The 23,999-nt window shown below is 37.7% G+C and overlaps 1 protein-coding gene across 4 annotated transcripts in view; it reads right to left on the bottom strand.

The window, feature by feature from the left end:
• Window positions 1-6,131: 6,131 nt before the first annotated feature.
• fng (Fringe glycosyltransferase) overlaps window positions 6,132-23,999 on the bottom strand; it is a 285,500-nt gene continuing 267,632 nt past the window's right edge. For all 4 annotated transcript variants that reach the window (XM_067787152.1, XM_067787153.1, XM_067787155.1 and 1 more), the window contains 3 exons: window positions 15,439-15,577; window positions 15,174-15,366; window positions 6,132-13,013 (listed from right to left, as the gene is read on the bottom strand). In XM_067787152.1, coding sequence (XP_067643253.1) covers window positions 12,778-13,013; window positions 15,174-15,366; window positions 15,439-15,577 — 568 coding nt within the window. In that variant the 3' untranslated portion in view covers window positions 6,132-12,777. The remainder of the gene's footprint in view (window positions 13,014-15,173; window positions 15,367-15,438; window positions 15,578-23,999) is intronic.

Below are 23,999 nucleotides of genomic sequence, written 5' to 3'. Positions count from 1 at the left end.
CACATGTCTTACAAACACATTCTAGAGCCACCCCTGGTCCACCTTTATGGCGATATCCCTAAATGGCGTCCACCTATAGAACTATGGCCCACTCCCTCATAAAATACTCTTTAATGCCTTTCATTTGATACACATGTCATACAAACACATTCCAGGATTACCCTAGGTTCACTTTCCTAAATGGTGATTTTCCTTTATTTTGTCTCCAAAGCTCTCAGCTGAGTATGTAATATTCGGTTACACCCGAACTTAGCCTTCCTTACTTGTTTTTAGTTACTGTTTTTATGTGCAGGTCCCTTTTTCGCTCTTTTTTGGAATCCAAATCTATAAATAATATTTTGGTTGTAAAGATGAAGATTCGTGCTATTAGCGAGCTTTGGGCATTATCGGTCGTAGTACTTTTGTTTAGCTATATTTTATTAAAACAATTTGTTAAAAGGAAACGATTGTGAGCACACAAAAAAATCTATTTGTACTATGGAACTATTGTGAATATTTGATTAGAACTAACACTGCATTACCGGCAGTTGCTAATATTCGCCACATGGCAGCGCAAGCGCATGCAAGTTTTTACTGATAGATGATTGATTGATAGAACAGCTGATTTCTGTTGATATTTGATATAAGAACTTTGTATTTTGTTGCGGAAAATGCGCATGGGTACGGCTAGTAAAACATAATACAAAAATTTTCGATGGCGTGCACACGAATTGAGATATTAAGAATCGTGCCATATTCTTGCTGAAATTTAATTGAATTTTAAACTTTGACATAAAAACATTTATGAGAAATAAAAATATAAGGATGGAGAGCAATAAATTGACTATAGATTTATAAGTTAACGTCTTTTCTGAAGAACATGTCTTTATATAAGGATAAATTTTTCGCTGATCTTGTCCATTTATATAAAAGAAATGCTTAAAATTTTTTATTTTCTTTTTATTTGTGCGCTCAAGTTAGTTTTCGTATTTGCCACAATTGTTGTATTTGTATTCGAAATCTCTTAGTACACAGCTGTGATTGTAGTTTGAATTGTTGAAATTGTTGTTGCTCCTTGTCCACCTTCTACTTAGTTGGCAATTTGTTTAAATAACTTAATAAAGTTAGATAAATCGAAAAGTAGATATGGCTTAGCATTGCGCTAGTGACCTAAAAGGTCATGCAGACAGAAAATCAATAGCATTTGGATGTTTCAATTTATTTATTTTTTGATTTTATATAAGTGGATTTAGTATAAAGTAGGCCTTGCTTATATTACAAAATAGATAGATATATTTGACTCACTAATCTCATAAGTATCCGACAACAAGTTGAAAAATGTAGTTAAATTTTGGGTCACTTAATTTCGGTAATATGGTGCCTTTCTATGCTCATGCAATTCCCATACTTAGTTGATTCACGATATTCTGTAAATGGAATGGCAGCTGTTCTTTTGAAGACGAAGCTTTCACGAACTCCCAAGCGAATGAGACTGAGCTCATTAACTCACTAGCTAAAAAGGGCGCATCCCTTGAAGCTTACTCCGTAGATGTCCCAATTAGATTGGGCGAGATTAAGCGAAGTCGAGAGGTGCACATGATCGACCAAGCGGGAAAGGCGTGGGTTCAAGCACGGGGCTGTAAAGTGTCGAAGATTATGTGTAGGTCTTACAACCTTAGACTAACACAGTTAAAAAAAATAAATGTAAGGCACGATAACCTCCGAAGAGATCTAAGGCCGAGCTTCTCTTCCAATTTGCGTCGTGCTCCTCTTGATTTTTCCCTACAAATTGGCCGGACGGGACCTACATGTTTTATGCCGACTCCAAACGGCATCTGCAAGGCAGATGAGTTTTCACTGAGAGCTTTTCATGGCAGAAATACAATCGGAGCGCTTGCCAGACACTGCCGAGGGGCGACCCCGCTTAGAAAAATTTTCTTCTAATTGAAAAATCTTATTTCTAAAATTTTGATGTTGCTTTGCCCGGGAGATGAACCCAGGGCATACGGCGTGATAGGCGGAGCAGCTACCATCACACCACGGTGGCCGCCACACAGTTACAGACTAACACAGTTGCTCCTATCATTAAAAAGAGAGGACTGTAGACTCATGACGGGTATTCTGACTGGACACTGCCTTTTCGCGTCACATGACTTTAAACTAGGCTTGGTCAGTGATAGCAAATGTAGGAAGTGCGGGTTGGAGGAGGAAACGATCGAGCACGTTCTGTGCTCGTGCCCTGCACTTATCAGGCTAAGACTCCAGCTATTAGGAGTGATACAGCTGTCAGATCTAGAAGCAGCAAGCGGCTTAAGTCCTAGGAAGCTTCTAGTATTTGCCAAGAGGACGGAGTTATTTTATAACATAGGTCCTGGTTTTTGATAGGGTTTTTCAGTTTGGTCGTTAGAACAAACTTCTGGTAACACTACGGACTCAATCAGTCTGTGTGGGGTCCTCATGGACCGGCCAGTTCAACCTACCTACCTACAAGATTTTTGAATTGAGACCACCCTCTATTGGGGGAGCCGCTGCTGCTGTCTGACAATTAAATACCTTGATATTATTCTTCATGGAAAGTTGTTGGATGCAACAGATTGGATGATATTCGCCGCTGGAACTGTGAAAAAAATAACATCTAAGCAGATAGTCATTCGACTGTTAAAGCGCAAATCTCTGTAAACGTAAGGTCAAGGGCTGTGAGAGATTGCTTGACTTCACGTGCGGCGGCATCTAGCTACTTTTCGACCAAAATGTACTGGGTGCCAGGGCAAACGCATATCTCTGGCAACTGTCAGGCTTATTTCTTTGCTCGGGCACAAACGGACGAATTGTGCGTGTCGTCAGTCCCAGTTGTGTTAGCTGATTGGAAGACGACGAGGTGGAATCATCCAGTCACTTTATGCTCATCTCGGTCGGGTCATATTCGACTCTCCGGGGGACTTTCCAAGATCGCTGTACGTCCTATTGTTGGCCTTATCGTTGCAACGCACCGATTTGGCAAATAACTGGAATGCAGTTTCACCGTTAGAATATGTGCTTACCCAACGCACCAGTGTCTCAGTGAGTAGTTCCTCAATCAGACAACGGCCACTCAACCTAATTGGAAGAGAAGCTCGGCCTTAACCTCGTCGGAATTAAATCGCGCCAAGTATTTATCTATATTTATTTTAACCTATTGGCATGTATTATTTGAACGTGGGCGATGCCGCATGTACTTTCAACAATTTTATCACACTTACTTGCGAATCTTATGCCATAGTACACCTGAACTTCGGAAGAGATCTTGGAGTAACAATCGAGTTTTAGAAATAGTAGAAATTGCAGAATATACTGCAACAAATTTAGTGCAATTCCGATTATTTGCAACCTTCTACTAACGTTCGAATCACTAAACTGTTGAATAAATAACTCCACTATTCAATAATACAAAATGTACTTCACAATAACACTTCTACTGCTCAACAGATAGCGTGCTTAAATCAAACTGAATCGTCGTGCCTCAGCTGGTGCTGCTTTTATACTTTTTGGTTTCCTCGTTGACATATTTCTAGGCGTTTCTATTTCTAGAATTTGCTACTCGTTTACCAGCTATAAATTTCTCAGCTATAACTACAGATGCACGATTGTTATAGCTTCTCCCATAGCCCATGCGCGTGAATATGTGAGTGATACTTCCACAGATGATTGCCCACTTTTGGGAGCATCTCCGATAAGATATATGCATGTGTTTGTGCGTCTCTCTCCGCTGCGTGTACGTACATAAAAAATAAAAATAGTTGTAGACATAATGATTGATTCGTTTATGTAGTTACAAGTGAATGCCTGCTTTATTGTTGTTGTGGCTTCATTTACTTAGCATAAGACTAGTGATGTGAGTATCACTTAGTGTCACTAATATTTGTCACAATACTATACGTGCGTATACCGATGGTGGCAAATTAAAGGGCAAAATTTGTAGCTGCGAAGAGAGTAGTTGAAATTTTGCAGTCAAACAACAAACAAGCATTGGAGAATCGTTGACCGGACCGTATACCTATACTACGTCCCCAATCATAAAGGAAAAGAAGTTTACGAAAACGTTTGTAGGTTGGTAAAAAAGGATGCAGCACTCATTAAATCTACGGTAGGCGTCCCAATAGGCTTGGGAGAAATGAAATGGGGACAGGAGTTGCATATGATGGATCTAGCCGGAAGGGCGTCGATAGAAGCGCGGACCTGCAAAATGTCCAAGATCATATGTAAATCCTATGATGTGAGGCTGTTAAGGTTGCTCCTATTTCTAAAGGGAGAGTATTTAAGGCTCATAATGGGCATACTAAACTGGACTTTGTTTTAAATTATGCCTCGTCAGTAAGAGTTGATTTATGAAGTGCGGCCTGCAGGAAGAAACGGTTGAGCACGTTCTCTGTTCGTGTCGGCAGAGTTGTCAAATCTCTAGGGAGCAAAACTTTTAGTATATGCCAAGTAGACGGAGTTATTTTGTAACATAAGCCCTGGTGCATGACTGGGGTTTTCCATTGGGTTGTCAAACATATTCTGGTAACAAACTGGACACTTTCTGTCTAAGGACTGGTATAAAAAATTCTACAAATCGAAAAAAGCGAAAGTGCTAACAGTTATTTTGTTTGTATTTTTTTTTTTATTAGCATGGAAATACATATTGTGACGAATATGAGTGACACTAAGTGATACTCACATCCCTAGTCTGATGCTAAGTAAACGAAGTCACAACAACAATAAAGCAGACAGTCACTTATATCTACATAAACGAATCAATCATTATGTCTACACATATGTAGGCACACGCAGCTGAGAAGCATGGCACAACCACATGCATATATCTGAGATACTCCTGAAAGTATGCAATGAGAGAAGCTATAAAATCGTGCAATTGTAGTTACAGCTGAGAAATTTGAGAGCTCATGGACAACTAGTAGATTCTGGAAATGGAAGCGCCTAGAAGATGCGAACGAGGAAATCAGAGAGTATAAAAGGCAGCATTTGTAGAGGCGCTGGAATTCAGTTTCATTTGAGCTATCAATCAGTTTGGTTATTAAGCAAGCTATTCGTTGCTGCGGCCACCGTGGTGTGATGGTAGCGTGCTCCGCCTATCACACCGTATGCCCTGGATTCAACTCCCGGGCAAAGCAACATCAAAATTTTAGAAATAAGATTTTTCAATTAGAAGAAAATTTTTCTAAGCGGGGTCGCCCCTCGGCAGTGTCTGGCAAGCGCTCCGATTGTATTTCTGCCATGAAAAGCTCTCAGTGAAAATTCGTCTGCCTTGCAGATGCCGTTCGGAGTCGGCATAAAACATGTAGGTCCCGTCCGGCCAATTTGTAGGGAAAAATCAAGAGGAGCACGACGCAAATTGGAAGAGAAGCTCGGCCTTAGATCTCTTCGGAGGTTATCGCGCCTTACATTTATTTTTTTTTTTTATTCGTTGCAAAGTATAAGTGTTATTATGAAGTACTTTAATAAAGGCCATTTTTCCATTATTCAATATTGGAGTTATTTTTTTTATTTTTTTATTTTTTTTTTTTTAGTTATTTATTCAACAGTTTAGCGATACGAACGTGGGCAGAAGATTGCAAATAAGGGGAATTGCAGTAAAATCGTTACAATATCATCGACAGCTGAAGTAATTTTGTAATTTTATTCGTTGCTGTCCGTATGACCGAATTTTTCTGGTCGACCCGACATCAAGTTTTGTTCAACTATTTTATTAATTTTTAGCGACACTGTTCGCTACAATCCTTTTACTTTTGTAACAGTTTTTGTTGGTTTCCAGATTCTTAAAAGTTTTGTTTTCACCTGAGCCCAATATCGCTTAATTGGCCGCAACTAGGACATGTTGGGTGGATTCAATTTTTTCCTAACATAATGCACATTGTTATCTTCGAACTACTTTTTGTTGACACGAATGTAATGATCTGGAGGAAAGTTCGTCCAAAATATAGATTAAGCGTTCTGGCGATGTAAGAATGGCAGAAGACGTTTTCGAAGACACTCTTTCACGTAAATTTGCAGAACTTTCTGCACCAGTTCTTATGTTAGGCCTTTATTCACCAGCAAGTTCAAGCTAGCCTTAATATACCTAAAGTTTCCTTCTCAAGTAAAACAACAATTTTTAATTTTTGTTGAAATATTTATTTAACAGTTATGACTTAAATAATTTATATATTTTTATTAACATAATTAACACAATTTTTTTATATTTTTAATAATATAAATAGGTAAAATAGTTACTTAACGATAACTTTAGATTATTTTTTAAATATACTTTTATTTTTGTGGAATAATTTTTGTAAATGGAAGACCTTATATACATATGTGTTTTTATATGAAGTATGTACATTATATTTAAACTGTTAGGTTCCTAAATTTATGTACAACGAGGTCTCTTAAAGAGACTAGAAATTAATAAAAATATTAATGTCATAGATAAAAGTTAGATGGAAGCACTTCAATATGCACATTAGGATATATCTTTGAGGTTTTTCCACACAAAGATTATTAAAATTTGAGACCCCACCTTTTCAAACAGTATTTTAGAAAAACTTAAATGTATTTCTGAAAAGCTTTAGAAAAACCCAAATAAATACATATGGGTTTTTCTGAAATACAATTGTGTTTATCTGAATTTCATTTGATCTTTTCTGAATTTGACTTGTATTTATTTGAATTTCATTTGTATTTTTCTGAAATATATTTATGATTTTCTGAAATGCAATTGTAGTTTTCTGAAAGACATTTGAGAAATTCTCAAATAAGTATCAGTTTTTCTGAAATACTGCTGGAAAAGGTGTAGCATACATATATGACCAACTAAGTAATGACGCAATCTATGCAGACCGTTAGGTGGCTAGTACAACAACAGAAGTTTGTCGGCCTTCAAAAGTTTAAAGTAGTAGAGAGGAGGTAGTTTCGGACCTATTGTGCTATTTTCTTACTACATTAGTAATGTCTAAGTAGGCAAGTCTACATAGAAGTATTTTATGATACTCTGAACGTGTACAGAGTCAGCCAGTACTGTATACAAAAAAGCAGATCTTTATATATTTTTACATCATTCACCTCTTTCTATTTAACGTGCCTACCTACACATGCTTGGTCTTCATTGGTATGTGTTAGATGTTGGATGAATATTCCGCTATTTCCTAGTTTTAGTATTAGAATTGTTTCAAATCGTCAACGCTATGTGACAATAGGAAACTCTGAGGATCCAGTCATTCAGTTACTTTCATCAAGGCGCTGCTCTTTCCTCTCAGTAGCTCTTTTAGTCTATCCCAAATGGAAATCTTAAAGCTTTTTATAGGGCCGTCACGCGGTGCGTCTGACTTGCAAGACGTCTGTGTAGTTGCTGTCAATATCAAAATCATTTCGATTCTAACGAGTCATACCAAAGTCATGTCGGTGTAAAGCCTTTTCCACGCTAGTCGATATTCTGAGAGATTGTTTCACTTAAAAAATTATGATGGCTGAACATCTAAAAATCGGCTCATGTAAAAAGGCCTTACTAATGCTAAAATGTTTTCACCAACACATCGCAACCGACGACTGACTCAAACGCCATGTTAGACTAGCCGATATTATGTTAGATTGCTGTAAAAGCTATCACATCAGTGCGTTGGACGATTCTCAATGTATATCCATTTTGCGGCTTCACAACGCCCTTTGCACAAGCCTACTGGCTCGAATGCAAAACAAAGGAAAACATTTTTTCGATCACTGACTTTATCAAGCCGCAGAAAAGGCAACAACCTTGAAATTATGTTTGCCATCTCGGACGTTCTTTCGAAGCTATTGAGATTGACATACGTAAGTGCATGAAACCGTTACTATAACGTGGATCCGGCTTTGTATCGAGCAAGCTGTGCGCAGAGAGTCCGAAGCCAAAGATAGCATCGGTCCCTGAACTATAAATCTAGCCAAGACTTCGGCAATGTTGAAGTGGTCGTCAGCTCAGGGGGAAATTCCTTTGGAATTTGAAAAAAAAAAATTTGTGAATTGACAGCTTTTGTATCGAATTACTATTCGAATGGATTTATGGACCAAGGCCCCTGTGAGGGTCATCGTCCTTTCTGTCCACGTGTTCAGCCAACAAATTACACAAGGTTTTGAGTGTGTGCAAAGGGCGACCGCGAAGCTTCTTATCGTCATTCACTTGGGAAAAAGCCAGCGTTAATGGCTGTTTAAGTCAGGCGGGTCGCCACGCAATAATAGTATGTAACAATATTCTACGCAGAGCTAGTGGCGCACTGGGCTTGGATCCCGGTATGTAAAACTAAATTCAACTGAAATCTTAACAAAAGCCTCGGATAATGATAATTTTTCCTTGACTACCGTGGGAAATGTTTAATACCTTAGCCTAGCATTTTTAGCCATGAACCTGGTAATTCTGGTCGCTTAATGGATCCTAAGTCTTAAGGTTTCACATGAGACAAACGCTGATACCATACACATCACAGAAATGGGATTGATGCAACAAGAGAAATTGCATACTACGATGTTTGCCTGTTTGTAATGCAGAAAATCGCATACTCGGTGGAGAGACTTCGCTCCCAAATACCAGCATTCACGTCTCCACATGAACACATATGCGCTACGAACGTCATCTTGTAAATCCTGATTAGTGACTTGAACGCCACGGTGGAGCAAGATGGTGTAATTTGCCCTGCAATCGAAACGTTCAGCCGTACCAAATAAAAACAATGTAAGCATGAAATAAGAAAGAATAGCAATAACCAGATTGAAAAGCAACAAGGCCGGGGGCGCTGATGGATTGCCTGCGGAGCTATTCAAGTACGGCGGCGAAGAGTTGGTAAGGCGCATGCATCAGCTTCTTAGCAGAATAGGGGCGGACGAGTGCATGCCCGACGATTGGAATGTAAGTGTTCTTTGCCCAGTCCACAAGAAGGGGATACTGCAAAATGCACCAACTATCGTGGAATCAGCCCTCTTAATATCGCATATAAGGTCCTTTCAAGTGTATTGTGTGAAAGATTGAAGCCCACCGTGAACCGGCTAATTGGACCTTATCAGTGCGGCTTCAGACCTGGTAAGTCTACCATCGACCAGATTTTCACAATGCGCCAAATCTTGGAAAAAACCTGTGAAAAGAGAATCGACACACATCACTTCTTCGTCGTCTTTAAAGCCACCCTCGACAGCACGAAAAGGAGCTGCCTATATGCCGCTATATCTGAATTTGGTTTCCCCGCAAAAATTATACGGCTGTGCAAAATGGCGTTGAGCAACACCATAAACTCAGTCAGAATTGGGAAGGACCTCTCCGAACCGTTCGAAACTAAACGAGGTTTCAGACAGAGTGACCCCCTATCGTGCGATTTCTTTAATTTGATGCTGGAGAAAATTATACTAGCCTGCAGAACTTAACCGCACTGGAACAATATTCTACAAAAGTGTGCAATTTCTGGCATATGCTGATGGCATTGATATCATCGGCCTATAGACCCGCGCTGTTAGTTCTGCTTACTCCAAACTGGAAAAAGAAGCGGCAAAGATGGGTTTTATGGTGAATGAGGATAGAACGAAGTACCTGCTGTCATCGAGCAAAGAGTCAGCGCATACGCGCCTTGGAAACCACGCTACTGTTGGCAGCCTGAAATCCAGCGAAGAATCAATCTTGCCAATAAATGCTACTTTGGACTAGGTAGGCAATTGAAAAGTAAAGTCCTCTCTCGGCGAACGAAAATCATACTCTACAGGTCACTTATCGTACCCGTCCTGCTATATGGTGCATAAACATGGACCATGCCAATATCAGATGAAGCGGCTCTGGGAGTGTTCGAGAAAAGTTCTTCGAAAGATTTATGGACCACTACGAGTTAGCGATCGCGTACCGAAGAAGATTTAACGATGAGCTATACGAGCTATACGCAGACATCAACCTAGTCCAGCGAATTAAAACGCAGCGGTTGCGCTGGCTAGGCCATGTTAGACGAATAAAAGATGATGCTCTGGCCTAGAAAGTGTTTCCATCGGAACCCGCCTATGGAAGCAGAGGTAGAGGGCGGCCCCCACTCCGTTGGAAGGAACAGGTTAAAAACGATTTAAACTCCTTTGGTGTGACCAATTGGCGCCGGTTGGCGGAGCGAATGAGAGACTGGCGCGCCTTGTTGGACGGCCATAACCGTTTAGACGGTTAAGCGCCAATTAAGTAAGTAAGTAAGCATGAAAAAAAACCCCTAAGCAATCTGACGCATCATAGTCAAAGGAGCGTATCAAATAATCCTGAAGGTCTTGTTATTTAACATAATATGACATTAGGGTGATAAATCAAATTATAATATGGTGTGCCGTATGGTGGGGCGTTCTTGTTGTTGTTGTTGTTGTTGTAGCAGTGCTCCGCCCTATCCAATAGGTGCGACCGATCAAAAATTGTCATCGATGCGTTCTTTAACTCAGTTGCTGATATAACACTCATAACACTTAGGTTGTATATTGCAAAAAATTCTAATCTATATTACAGCAGTTGTTAAAAAATATTAGCTATGTGATAAACTTATATTAGAGTTTAGATAAATATGCTTTTAGTGGTATAGGAGTTGGGTTTAAAAGTTTAAATAAATCTGTTTACGTCTAGCTAAAATTATTGTCTTGTTACGAAAATTAATTTGATTAATCCCCGTTTATACTTTACTCCTCTATTCGCAACTTTCTCACATAATTTTTCTTTTTATTGAATCTTAAACTAAATCACAGTTTTGAGTTTTAGTTACAAAACTTAAGCAAACTGAAAGCTTGCTATCGACTTTTTTTGCTACTGCTTTAAATACGTACATACATATACAATTAGGACCATTTTCACCATCTTCTGTTAATTTAGATTTTACCTGGAGAATAGCAATCTATCAGATAGCATCGTTTGACATTTACATTTTCATCAATACAGGGTGACTAACCTCTGGTTAATCGATAATCTATTGTGAATAGGGCGGCCGCCGCACAATGGAACGAAATTGAAAATTTGGGACTTAGGACTTTAAATGTACATTTTCGTATTCTCTGATCTTTTTCCATAATTTATTGTTATATAACATTTTTTCGTAAAACCTAATTTAAAAAAGTTATGACACTTTTAGTAACCGGGTTTCATATCGACATACCCTAACGAGCATATGTGTACATCTAGGTATTTTTTCCAATTTCCAGCAATTTTGGCTTCACTAAAATAATTTTTACTATTCAGGCTGGTTTATTGGTAGACGTGGTAAAGCTCTAGACGTTTTTTCGTTGACATTAAAACTACCGCCTCTATAACTGGTGTTAGTGTAAATCTCATTCAAAGATTCTTTATAATATTAGGGGCACTTTAATGTGGACACCCACATGTTGTACAAAAGTTCAACATGTACGCCAGAGAAACCATTCGAGTTTACGTCGAACTATATGAATGGTATTACATGCCTTCATGTGTACATAAAATTTTAGTACACGGAGCTTCAATAATAGAGCATTTTGGTTCCATTCCTATCGGAAAGTTGTCCGAAGAAGCCGCTGAATCCAGAAATAAAGATTTTAGAGCATATCGTAGAGACCATGCAAGAAAAATTAGCCGCAAAGCCACAAATGAAGGCATTTTAAATAATTTGCTAGTTACTTCTGACCCATTTATTTCATCGTGGAGGTCGAAATTACCTAGTAAGCATGAGGAAATATCCGAAGAAGTGAAATCTCTACTACTACCTATATGTATATTTGGAGATTTCATGGACTATTGACCGATCGAATAATTTTTGCTTTTAGTTACTCTTTTGGTACTAACGAACAAGCTGGAATAGTAACCAACATATAAAAAAAAAAAATTTACGAACAAGCTGGAATAGCAAAAATGTTGATTTGCACCTTTTTTGGATTGTTAAATGCAAATTCAATATAAAAAAATTAAATGAATAATATGAATTATCAAATATTTTTGTTTTTAAATATTACCCAGAATTAAAAAGTGATTCGCAATACTAACATTAAAAAACAAAAAAATATTTTTAGAGGTTTTCCCGTCAATTTTATATTAATTTAAATTTTTGAGTTCGGCTCTTTTGACCATTAATTGTGAAGTGCAAATAAAAGAATTTATTCGACTTTTCCAACCCAACGTTTCGCCAGACTTCCTAGCATCATCAGGGGTGATCTATTTATTTAAAAGACAACAAAAAAAAAATAAACAACCGTGAAAAACTATAATAAACCTTATATAAGACACTTATTAGCAAATTTACGTGTAACAACATTAAAAATAAGAAGAAACAACACTTACACAATATGTTTAGTTAGGATCTAAAAATTAAGAGAGCCTAACTCAAAAATTAAAAAAAAAATATTTTTGTTTTTAAATTCTACCCAAAATTAAAAAGTGATTCGCAATACTAAAAAAAAAAGTTGTTTTTGTGTTATTAACTAATATTTTTTTCATTTCCCTAAGTCCACTAAAAGCCAAATCCAGCCCACTGTGCGCCGTGGTGCGCCGTTTACCAAACAGAGGATTCTGGATACAACTCTCGAACGGAGAAACGTCAAACAAAAAGTTTTTTCAATTAGGAGAAGTACTTTGTGTTTCTATTGTGAATACATGAAAACTAGCCAAATAGCTGATTTTTGTTTACACTTTTTCCTTAGCCTTAACTGAGATGCCCAACTTCAGTTAGCATGTAGAAAACGAAGACTTCTATAACATATAGAAGATGTCGAAAACGGCCCTTAGACTTGAAATTTATATTTTACAAACGAAATAGTCTAGTTAAATTGTCTTAACTTCAAAAAGAAGCGAATTTATCATCTTGGTGGACAAAAGCTGAAGTATGGAAACAGTTTGCAGTGTAGCGAATAGAAACGCTTTGGATCTTTGGCCAAATCGAAACCATCCACTTTAATAACATTCCATTGATTTCGCATATGCGCATAACTAAATGAAACTTGATCTTCAAATGTATCGGGACGTATGTGCTCCATTGGTTCCAAATGAGAATGGAAATTTTCAACAATGCGTAGAGGCACTTTGAGTAGATGTTCTGAAAGAATGAAGAGAAGAAATAGAAGATCAGAAAATATAATTCTATAAAAATGTTGTGCTGTATGCATCACAGTGTTTGGCAAAGAAAATCTAAGTCAGAAACTCAATTCCTATAATCCCTTTCCGAGCTTAATGTTCTTTGTTTGTTGTAGTATATTGAAACAGTTTACAGTATAACTGGTCATATTAATTTTTGTACAAACTAGTCCTTCTATTGTTCCACCTTCAGAATAATTTTCATATTCATTATAAGACAAACAAGTCCTTCTTTTATTCCATCTTCAGAGTAATTTCTATTCTGTTCTGTCCTCCTGTTGTTACCGCATGGGTGGAAGTGTGTATTGCGGATGTAGACAGTCCTTTGCTGCCGCTAGAACCTTCTGGTACTAGCGTAATTGCGGCGGGAACGATTTCTTGACCGCTACACTTTGTGTAGATTTCAGCCCCACCTTATCGAATGCCGTGCGATTTTGAACGAATGGCGACGTGACTCCAATAGACGTAGAATCTAGTTCTCACTCCCAGATGGAATACATGACGATAGTACCGGCGGGTATGGTACTTAAACGGTAGGAGGTTAAGTGTTTTTGAAATGTTCCACCCTGACTTTGAAGCTTTCTATACTGATTCCTCTGAAAAAAATTCTCGGCTTCGGATCTGGGACTTTAATCGCCTTTGGCATACTTTACCGCGAGAATGTTGTAGACATCTAGAGTTTGTGCTGTATTTATGGCTCGTAGGTATTTAACAATAAAAAAGTTAGGCCCTATATACCTCAGAACAGTGTATGCACAGATCGTTTTCATGGCAGAAGTAAACCCGCAGTATAGTTGAGTGGAAGTCGGATTAAGAAAACCTGGGAGCTGAGACTAGGACTTTCGGTATGGTAGGCAGGTGCACAAATTCAAGCCCATGGTCGCCGTGTCCTGGTTCCTCTGAACTTAACTAACTTACACCCACTACTAGCAACGATGTAGTTTCGAATTTTATTTATCTCGACCTTGAATAGATCCTCCGAAGATCCAAGTCAACCGCGACCGAAATATTTGCGCCTAGTTCTGGAAAATTCACGGCTGTCAAGCATGAGGTGACTCTATAATTTGTACCCATCGTTCACCAAGACAGGTTTTCCACTATAGCGACGTATCGCATGGATTTTTGATGGACAGTGAGCTGTCTATAGAATCTCGCTAGCGTACAGAAGTAGCGAATGACCAAAATTTGCCTAGCTAACTGACCTCCATCTGTATAAGGGCAGGCTACGGTTAGCCACCGCATGTTCAACATTGCATTCCGGCCCAGGGTGGTTGCTGTTCTCAAAGCGTTGCTGATACCAACTAGCGTTTCACTTGACCGGCACTCTTTGAAGAGTTATCAGCTTGACTTTCATATCGTAAAACAGCTCCGTCCGATGATCTTTTTTAGCAGTGCAAGGTAACCGAGCGCTTCTTAGTTTTAGATATCTAAAATTATCAAATAGTACCAGTGGCACCTCTCGAGACCTAAAAGTATTGACCTTATATCACATCATTAAACTAACTTGTGTTGTTATAGTTGGCTGCTAGTATCTAGCCCTCTATGATGCTCTGCAGGGCGTTTAAAAACATTAGCTGACTAGGTAGGCAATCAATTCGCAGCCACTGTTTTCGAAGTCCATCAGATGCGTAAGGGCGTTGAGTATTTCCGAGGTAGGCATATCTGTCGTAAGAGGCGACTAAAATCCTATTCCCCAAAACATACCCAATGGTTCGAGGGTGAAAAAAAATCTTCCGAGGCAGTCAGGCTAGTACCAGAGCATACCCGGCTTTCTAAGCCTTTGCGCAGTGCTTTTGCGATTATAACAACCAACAGAAAAGTTCTCCAGAAGCTCGTTTACATCGGTCTTCAAAAATTTAAAGTTATCGCCCTTTCGCATACGTCATTAGAGAAAAATTGTGCTATGGAATGCAGACGCCTGGCTTACATGCACAACCCAGAGCAGAAGAGACAGAGCTCCCCCTGGCGGCGTTCCTCTGCCCACTTTCTCACTAATAAGGTCGTACTCAACTCACTACGAAAATTCTTTCGCTTTTCGCACTTGCAGGATGGGGATTAGGGGTGTTATTTGTTTATAAGACTCGCAATAAGGTCGCCAAAAGAACAGCTTTCTAATACTCACCAATTATAAAGCCCATTGTAACATCATCGGGAAATCGTATTTTACGTCCAATACTAATAAATTTTCCCCCACCCGCTATAGGCAACATTTTCATGGTGAGCGCACGACTTAAACAAAATCCAGCACCGCCCGTAGCAAACCAGAAAGAAATCTTTTCACTTGCAGTCTTATTTTTATGTGACGTTGAAGGATACTGTATGGGATAAAGAAAGAGGGAAATGTAGATAATTAAAAAAAATTTTTTTAGAAAAGTGATACTACTTACGCTTTCAAGATGTATTTCCAACGGTGAGAATATACTCGGTTTCCCCAAATACCAATCAACTGAAGGACTGTACTCATCTAAGAGTTTGACCAAACGTGGAACATTGACGTAGTTGTCATCATCAAAGTGGCAAAACCATCTGAAAGTAGAGAAACCAAATTTTTGAATTTAGTTTAGAAAAAAAATAGCTCATTCAGAATCAAAATGTCTAAAGATTTGTAACAAAAACTGCATACACATTTCAAAGGATCAAAAAGGACCCTGTACGAATCATGTTGTAAAAGAACTCATGTAGCAAGCTTCTTTCAAACTAACATCAATATGCTATCGAAGCGTTAGCGGTTTGATATCCAGAAGGTATAAACGATTCATCGGTTTGTTATCGAAATATTTTCTATTGATCATCGAAAAATTATCGGTTATTAATAGCAAACTTACTGTTATGTTATCAAAAATTTATTTTATGACGGCCACCGTGGTGTGATGGTAGCGTGCAACACCAAAATTTAAGAAAAAATTTTTTTTCAATTAGAAAAAAAAAATTTCTAGTCAGGGTCCCTCTCGGCAATGTTTGCCGAGCACTCCGAGTGTATTTCTGCCATGAAAAGCTTCTCAGTGAAAACTCATCTGCCTTGCAGATGCCGTGCGTAGTCGGCATAAAACAAGGTCCCTTCCCGCCAATTTGTAGGAAAAACTAGAAGGAGCACGAAGCAAATTAGAAGAGAAGCTCGGCCTAAAATCTTTTCGGAGATTATAGCGCCTTGCATTTTTATTTTATTTTGTATTATTGAAAACTTATTTATTAACTAATGTTATTTGTTCTTTAAAAGTTATCGTTTATTTTTGGAAAACTTAGTGCTATGTTTGAAAAAGTTATCGATTTTTTATAACAAATTATCGATATATTATTGAAAAGTTATCGATTATCTATTGGTATAATATTTTTTTCAAAAAGTTATAGATTTTTTTAGGTAAAGATGTCCATTTAATATCGAAAAGTTATCGATTATTTATAAAAAGTTATAAACAGGTTTTCTATGTTATCGAAAAGTTATTAATTTATTGTCTAAAAGTTATCGATATTTTATATGTTATTTCAAAGCTTTCCATTTGCTATCGAAAATTTTTTGATTTGTTAAAAACAAGTTATCGTTTTTTAATAAAAAAAATATCTATATTTTATCGAAAAGCTGTCGATTTTCTATTCAAACTATCCATCGAATTGATTTCCAAAGATATCAATTTGTTTTCGAAAAGTTATTGATTTTTATCAAAAGGTTATCGAAAAATTATCGATTTTGCATCGCAGTACATATTACCAATTTGTTATCGGCGTGTTATCGAGCAAGCCGTCCTTTAACAAGCCGATAAAGAATCAAACAGAAGCCAATAATATAAGTAGCTGTTGCACATCGCTTTCACATACATTGTATATTGAACAAATAGCTTACTAACTCTCCATAAATGCGGAAATATTTGTTGTAGTTTGGTTAGCAATTGATCCATAACTACAAAAAATTGACAAATTACTTCATTCACATGCATTTAACCACAGCCAGTTGCTTCATTCATTGTTGATTCAATTATGCGTCGACAGTTCGTTAACGCACCTAGAAATTTGATATTTGTGCGATTGCGGCTAACGCTTAGTACTCACCCACCGAATGATTTTGCATGTTCTCATATTTTGTTAACTCTTTTAGTGAGTGGTTTATTATAATTTGTGTTATCGTTTTATGTTTGGTGGATGTGAACGTTATTAGATATTAATTCGATATATTCCAGGCAAATTTTAAAATCCCGTTGATATGAATAAAAGATATATCAAATGCCTCTTTATGGGAATACAGCTGCATTGTAATTAGCTACCATACACGGCAGACATTGCTGTGCCCGAACTTTGGTTTTTTACAGAATATTAAGTAGTTTCTATCAGTGAATGTTTAGCGCCATTCACCGCTTTCCTCTTTTAGTTCCTCCCTAGCTTTACCCCTTTATCCTTCTCCTCTTTTTTCACTCTATCCAATATATCTTTATATCGTCATACTGCTCTGCCCCGCCTATACTTTTTCCTTGATATGTGACTCCCATTCACAGGTAGCTGAAGAATACTCGATTCAACCAATTGCCGAACAAACAATAAAACAAAAAAATGCATGCTAACAAATCAAATTTTAAGCTTTTATGACTTTTTTGAATGAAGGTGGGGCATATTGTCCCAGTAGGCTCGATTGGGTCAAGCCAAGTTGATCTAAAGATTTTTTCCATTTGAAATTTCAATGAATGATTCCAATACAGCCACGACATGATTCTTAAGACAATTCTGAAATAGTTCAGAGAACAATCCCAAAAGAGTTACAAAACGAGAACGAAGTAGTCGCAGAATGACAACGCAAACAACCACAAAATAATCGGAAGATAGTCCCGTGGTAATACATAGTTCGTTCCGAAATGTTTTCGAAATATCCCAAAAACAGTCTCAAAATTATTTAAAATGGTCATTGAACTATACATAAAATAATCCTGATATTATAAACAAAAAAAAATCAAAAATGTTCTTTATTAGTCCCGAAATCATTATTAAAGTAATCCCGGAAAACAATGCCATAATTACCACAAAACAGTCTCAAGCCGATCGCAAACGGTCCCAAAATCGTTTTCACTTAACCTTAAAAACAATGAAGAAGTGATGAGATGAAAACAGACCCCAAGTAAGTTATTATTATTAAGACAGTCCCTGGTTCAATTTCCGGGAAAATTATTCTAGCACTATATCAAATTTCACGCAAATCGGAAAGTTATTTCGGAATTCACAACGGATGAATTCTATGCAACATCGATAAAACATGAAAAAGAGTTTCGAAACAGTTTAGAAATAGTCCCGCAACAGTCCTAAAACGATAACAAAGTAGTTGCAAAACAACAACGCATACAATCGTCAAATAATCCATTGAAAATCCCGAAATCGTCCGCTAATGGTATCTAAATGATTTCGAAATATCCCAAAAATCGTCACAAATTTATCGCGACATAGTCCTGAAATGACCCCGCAAAGAGTGCTGAAACTACCGCGAAAACATTCAGCATTCTTAAAACAATTCAGAAATATTCTGCAAATCGTTACCAAACGATCGCTAGAATATGTCATAGTAGTTCCGAATGTTGCCGAAAACAATTAATTTCTGATCTATAATGTTCCCAAAATAATCATAGTTTGGGAGTGATTTCAAATAAATGTTTAAAATAATCCAGATATCGCTCCTTAGTAGTGATCGTTAGGAAGTCCCGAATTAATCCTAAGCTCGCTCGGAAATAGTCTCAAAATGATGACAAAATTATTTCTAAATCTACTACGAAATAATTTCGATGTTTCAAGGAAGGTGTTCCCCCAAAATTGTTGCAACTAAAATAAATCCTGAATTACTTTCAAAACGATCGCAATAAAAAATTCAGAATCTGTCCTCAGGTAGTCCGCAACGATCCCTAAATATCCCGTAGTAGTACCGAATTTTTCCGAAAACAATCCTTATGTGAAGAAAGTAGTTTGGAAATTACCCTAAAATCAATCCTGAAAATAATTCTAAAAATTAAGCGGAACTAATAATTCGGAACGCTGAAACTCTCCCGAAAACACTCAAAATTCTCAAAAAAAAAAAAAAATTCTACGTGGCCACGAAAACAATCCTGAAATAATCTCAAAACAATATCAAAAACAATCCAGAAATTATGCCCAGTTAGACTCGAAACCATCCACAGAATACCTCGTAGTGTTGCGGAGTGTTTCCGAAAACAACCTTGTATTATCTATAGATAACCGCAAAAATATAAAAGAAACAGTTTGGAATATGATTCTCAAACCAATTTTAAAAATGAACTAGAAATTGTCCGGAAGAATTACACGAATTAGTCCTAAAATGGTTTAGAAATAGTTTCAAATCGATATCTAACTTATTCGTAAATTTATTCCGAAACATTCTCGAGAATTTGAAGAAAGTGAGGAAAATCTGTCGATGTAGTCATGAAATGGTCTCTAAATAGTCCGTATAAGGTCCCAACACTTCACGATGCACCTGAGCAAAAACTTTAAGGCTACTCAAAGAAATCAAAACTTCACGATCTGCACCTGAGCAAAAACCTTAAGGCTACTCAAAGATATCAAGTAGTTTGGAAAGAAGACCTATAGATCCCATAGCATTGCTTAAATCAAGGCTGTGGTTGCATTCTCCAGGCCCACAAATAATTTCAAATTATATCAAAATTACTGCTAGGTTAGGTTGAACTAGCCGGTCAATAAAGACCTCGCATATACTGAATGTGTCCATAGTGTTAAAAATTACTGCTAAGTCTATACCGAAATATTCTCGACGGTCCAGTCAAAGTATTTATGTAGTGTTGATTAGAAAGTAGCTGCTTCCAGAGAGCGTGGGACTCAGATTACTCAAAAGGATGAGTCACTATTACATAAGTTTATGCTCAAACACGTAACATCGGTAACAAACATTCAGAATCGAGATTAACCGTTCAACGTCAAGAACTCAATAACTAGCAAACAATTTCCTAGAGGGTGCATATGCTAACACATAAACTAAAGCAAATTTGTGAGAAAGTTGATTGCAACAAAATGTAACAGTTAAAAGACACAAATTCGAAAACCATTACCAATATTTCTGTAAAAAAACTTTTAACAAGAATTTCAGTTTAGTCACATGATAATAAAAAGTACGAACACATATTTACCTACAAATGGACAGTTTGTGGACTGACAGCACTCAGCTTCCTTAGCTTAACAAACGATTTGTGAATGACTGACAACTCCAAATGCATATGTCTTACGTTAGTATGCAGAGAATTATTATCACATGTCACGTTCATATGTTTGTATGTAACTTTTAGCATTTTAGTCTCTAAAATACGGCAATTCCTTTAGGTGAACATAATAAAAATTGATTGACAGCAGGCTATCATGTGAATAAATATATGTTCACACACATTGATGTGTACAAATATATCTGGAGTTTTTATCCTTTCAAAGGGGCACCCTGTGTGTGAATTGATGCGTGTGTGATAGATTTTACAATGCAATCAGTTTATCACAGTTTAGATTTATATTTTTTATAACCAGTGGCTCGAGAAGCTGCTAACAACGATCTACAATAGTAATGAAGAATTCCGTCCACCGAATGGGGGATAGACGATGTCAATATAGGAAACCACTAAGAAGAGATATGCACGTCATCCAATAAGATCGAATCGTTATCAAAACTCAAATAAAAATAAAAATAGTCCAGCGCAGCATAAAAGGGGTCTGAAAAATTAACCGCGGAGGAAATTAGGCTAGTTGAAAATAGCAGTCCAAAACCTTGTTGCGCATATGCCACAAAAATTTCCCGAGGCAAGAATCTTCGCTATCTAACAGAACACAGCACGGCTAGTTTGCATCCCGATGGGCAGAAGAGACCCCAATACTATACCATATATCCGTCATCTGTGCATGTTGGAGAAGCAGGCAATTTGATGGAGAGCCTTCTGAACAACGCCTCACGGAAGAAATAGCGGACTGGTGAAGGCTATCTTATAACTTCAAGAAAGTGAATTCCACATTATCTCCGATATACTGATATCTTACATAATAACCGATTTACGGCAACGCATGAACCAAGGTATCGCTATTAGTCCCCAATCGTTTTTAGTTTTACACCCCAGAAAGCATCTTCCTAGTCAATCAAGTAGAACACAGCACGGTTAGTTTTCATTCCGAAGGGCAAAAGAGACCCCAATCCTACACCATATTTCCGCCAACTGTACATATCGGAGAAGCAGGCAATTTAATGCAGGGCCTTCTGAACAACACCTAACGGCAGCAATAGAGGACTGGTGAGAGCTGTCTTATAACTTCAAGAAAGCGAATTCCACAATACCTGCTAGATATATTGAAGAGCTATCCGATAGACTGATATCTTACATAAAACCGATTTACGGCAGCGCATGAACCAAGGTATCGGTATTAGGTCCCAATCTTTTTTAGTTTAACACCCCGGAAAGCATCTTCCTAGTCGATTTCGGAAGCGACCACTGCCATGTCAGCAAGAAACTGCGAACTGGAACTGCGGAAATTGTACGGTCCCGGTCAGTGCATAAAGAATTTCTTTGTTCTGCCAAAGCTAAAAAACGATAATTTGTGTTGTTTTAAGTGAGAGCATGTACGTCCATCCCGATACTTCCTACCTTATATTCAATAAACCACTTGCTTTGTCATATAAACTAAAGTAGGAGCGACATATTCACTTTTCTTACTTTCGCCAGAAAACCTGTACGCCACGAAAGCGGTGTCATCGTTTTGCAGTTCTGGGTATTAGCAGATAGAGTGATCAATCGAACCCCCCTCTCTCTTCTCGTTCTGACAGTTATTGCAGAAGGGGATTATTGGTTTACGCCATCATTGAAGCATGGTAGCCATAATACAGTGACCTGTGATGATGCCCTTATGGACGTTTACTGCATTTTTTTTTTTTCATTCCTATCCAAACATGGTCATAAGGACTTTGAGACCTCATGATCATCCCGACAACTCCAAAGAAACATAAAGAAAAGCGCATCGCTCGATTGCCTTAAGGACGAAGAAGATTGGTGGCATATGGATTTTTCTATTTTGTATCGTTTTCGGTATTTTTCCAGGCCATCTGATCAATAAGTTCACTATCTTCAAGATTTCTATGCTCAGCTACCAAGCAAAAGGTGGCAGTAAGGCATTATAAAGGCGACAGCTAGGTTTAACAACTCGGTACGTTATCCGATTCTATTAAGTTGAATACTAATGCTTTTAAGGAAGCCAGACTGTAAAAAAATCGTTGCATTGGTTTCTGGAACAATAACATCCTGGAGCATTCTAGCTGTTCCCTTTATGGAATATTTCTCCGCCTGCATGATAAGGAGTCAGAAAGTCGGTGAGACTCATGGAACCGCAGGGGCTACGAGAACGGCCTAGACACAGCTTCTTTTTTCGATTTCGAATAGTTTGTGTATATGCCTCTCTCCCACTCCCATTAGAGAGCAAATCCAAGTTTAATTCAGTAAAGCATGGGAAGAACGAGAGCTTTAGTTCGTGAGGTTTCCTATCCTCTGATATAAAGCAAAATTAATCTGGCGTCGTAGACACCACCTAAAGATAGTTAGCACCATCATAAGCGATGCCTGAAATTTCAGGATTTGGTCTCGATATAAACGATTTCCAATATTTCTCACCGCAACAAACTGAGAAACCACTGGGTATATACAGCAGTTTCTTTCGAGCTTGGTCTTCCTTACTACCAGTTGTTGCATTCGCTTCATCGTGTGTACCTTTTTGCGACAGGAGTGGATTGCTGTTAAAAGCTTTTACAATTGTTTGCAACCACAACGAAGCAAAGAAAGATGATGGCGATGAAAATGCAGTAAGAGGAAATAAAAAAAACCCCAAAAAATAAAATTGAAAATTGAAAACGAAAAAAAAATCGGAGTAACGATAAATTGGTTACACATCACACAAAAAAAGTGTGGTTATGACAGCACAGACAACAACAACAGTAGCAGTTGTGGTAGCAGCAAAAACGTTTTAAGATGACCACAAAGCGATAAGTGATGCAAGCGGCAACAGTAAAGCGTTTTTGGCAGCATTTCGTTGAGCTTCGATTTGACAACAACACAAGATGGACGAAAAAAAGCACAAAAACAACAACAAGAATTTCATACAATAACCACAAAACCAGGCAAGTCATACAGACGCAGACTAATACTTCAATTAGGCCACTCAAAACATTGTTGTATTAAACGACTACGACAACCAAAAACATGTCAGGAACAGATACACGAAGAGATGAGCCAGAAGTTGAGTTGTCGATATGGCAGTCATGTGATCAATCGAGATGTGTGAGATATTAACAGCGGCTTTGGGTAGCCGCATTAGTGGCGTGTTATCAGCTCGCAGCTATCGGACAATGATTGGATAATGATGTTGTCGCATCTCGCAGTCTCATCATTTTTAAGTGGGTGAAGTTCAATGTTATTTGGTTGGCCTGACTTTTTTTAAATTAATTTTTCTTTTTTTCTTTTTAAATCAAAATGAAATGAGATGCAGATTAGCTGCAAATGACAATATTAATACAATCTTCGAGAACATGTGGCTTGACATGATCAATAGGCTGCAAAAGATGATAGGCAATATAAGTGAACAAAAATATTTTAAACCAGATTTAAGTTTTTAGGCTTGAGGCACTTTTTAAACGAAGGCGCTACTTAACGCATATTTACCGTGAAAGCGTGAACGTTCAATCAGATTTAGTACGAGCATAATGGCTTTTAGGTACGAGTACATTTGGAAAAGAAATGAAAGAATAACCCACTTAGCAAAAGTGGAAGAAAACGACGAGCTGTGGAACCAATAGTATAATTAGTAGACCTAACGCCGGCACCCATAAATTTATAGCGGCCTGCACTGGTCACTGGGCTTAACTACCAAAGATAGCCAGAACACGTCTAAGAGGTATTCCAAGTTCTCCTGATTTTATAAACTACTCGTGCTGGTT

This window comes from Eurosta solidaginis, chromosome 5 (assembly GCF_040869045.1).
Source record: "Eurosta solidaginis isolate ZX-2024a chromosome 5, ASM4086904v1, whole genome shotgun sequence".
In the NCBI taxonomy this organism is placed as follows: domain Eukaryota; kingdom Metazoa; phylum Arthropoda; class Insecta; order Diptera; family Tephritidae; genus Eurosta; species Eurosta solidaginis.
This window is presented reverse-complemented; position numbering and strand designations above follow the sequence as displayed.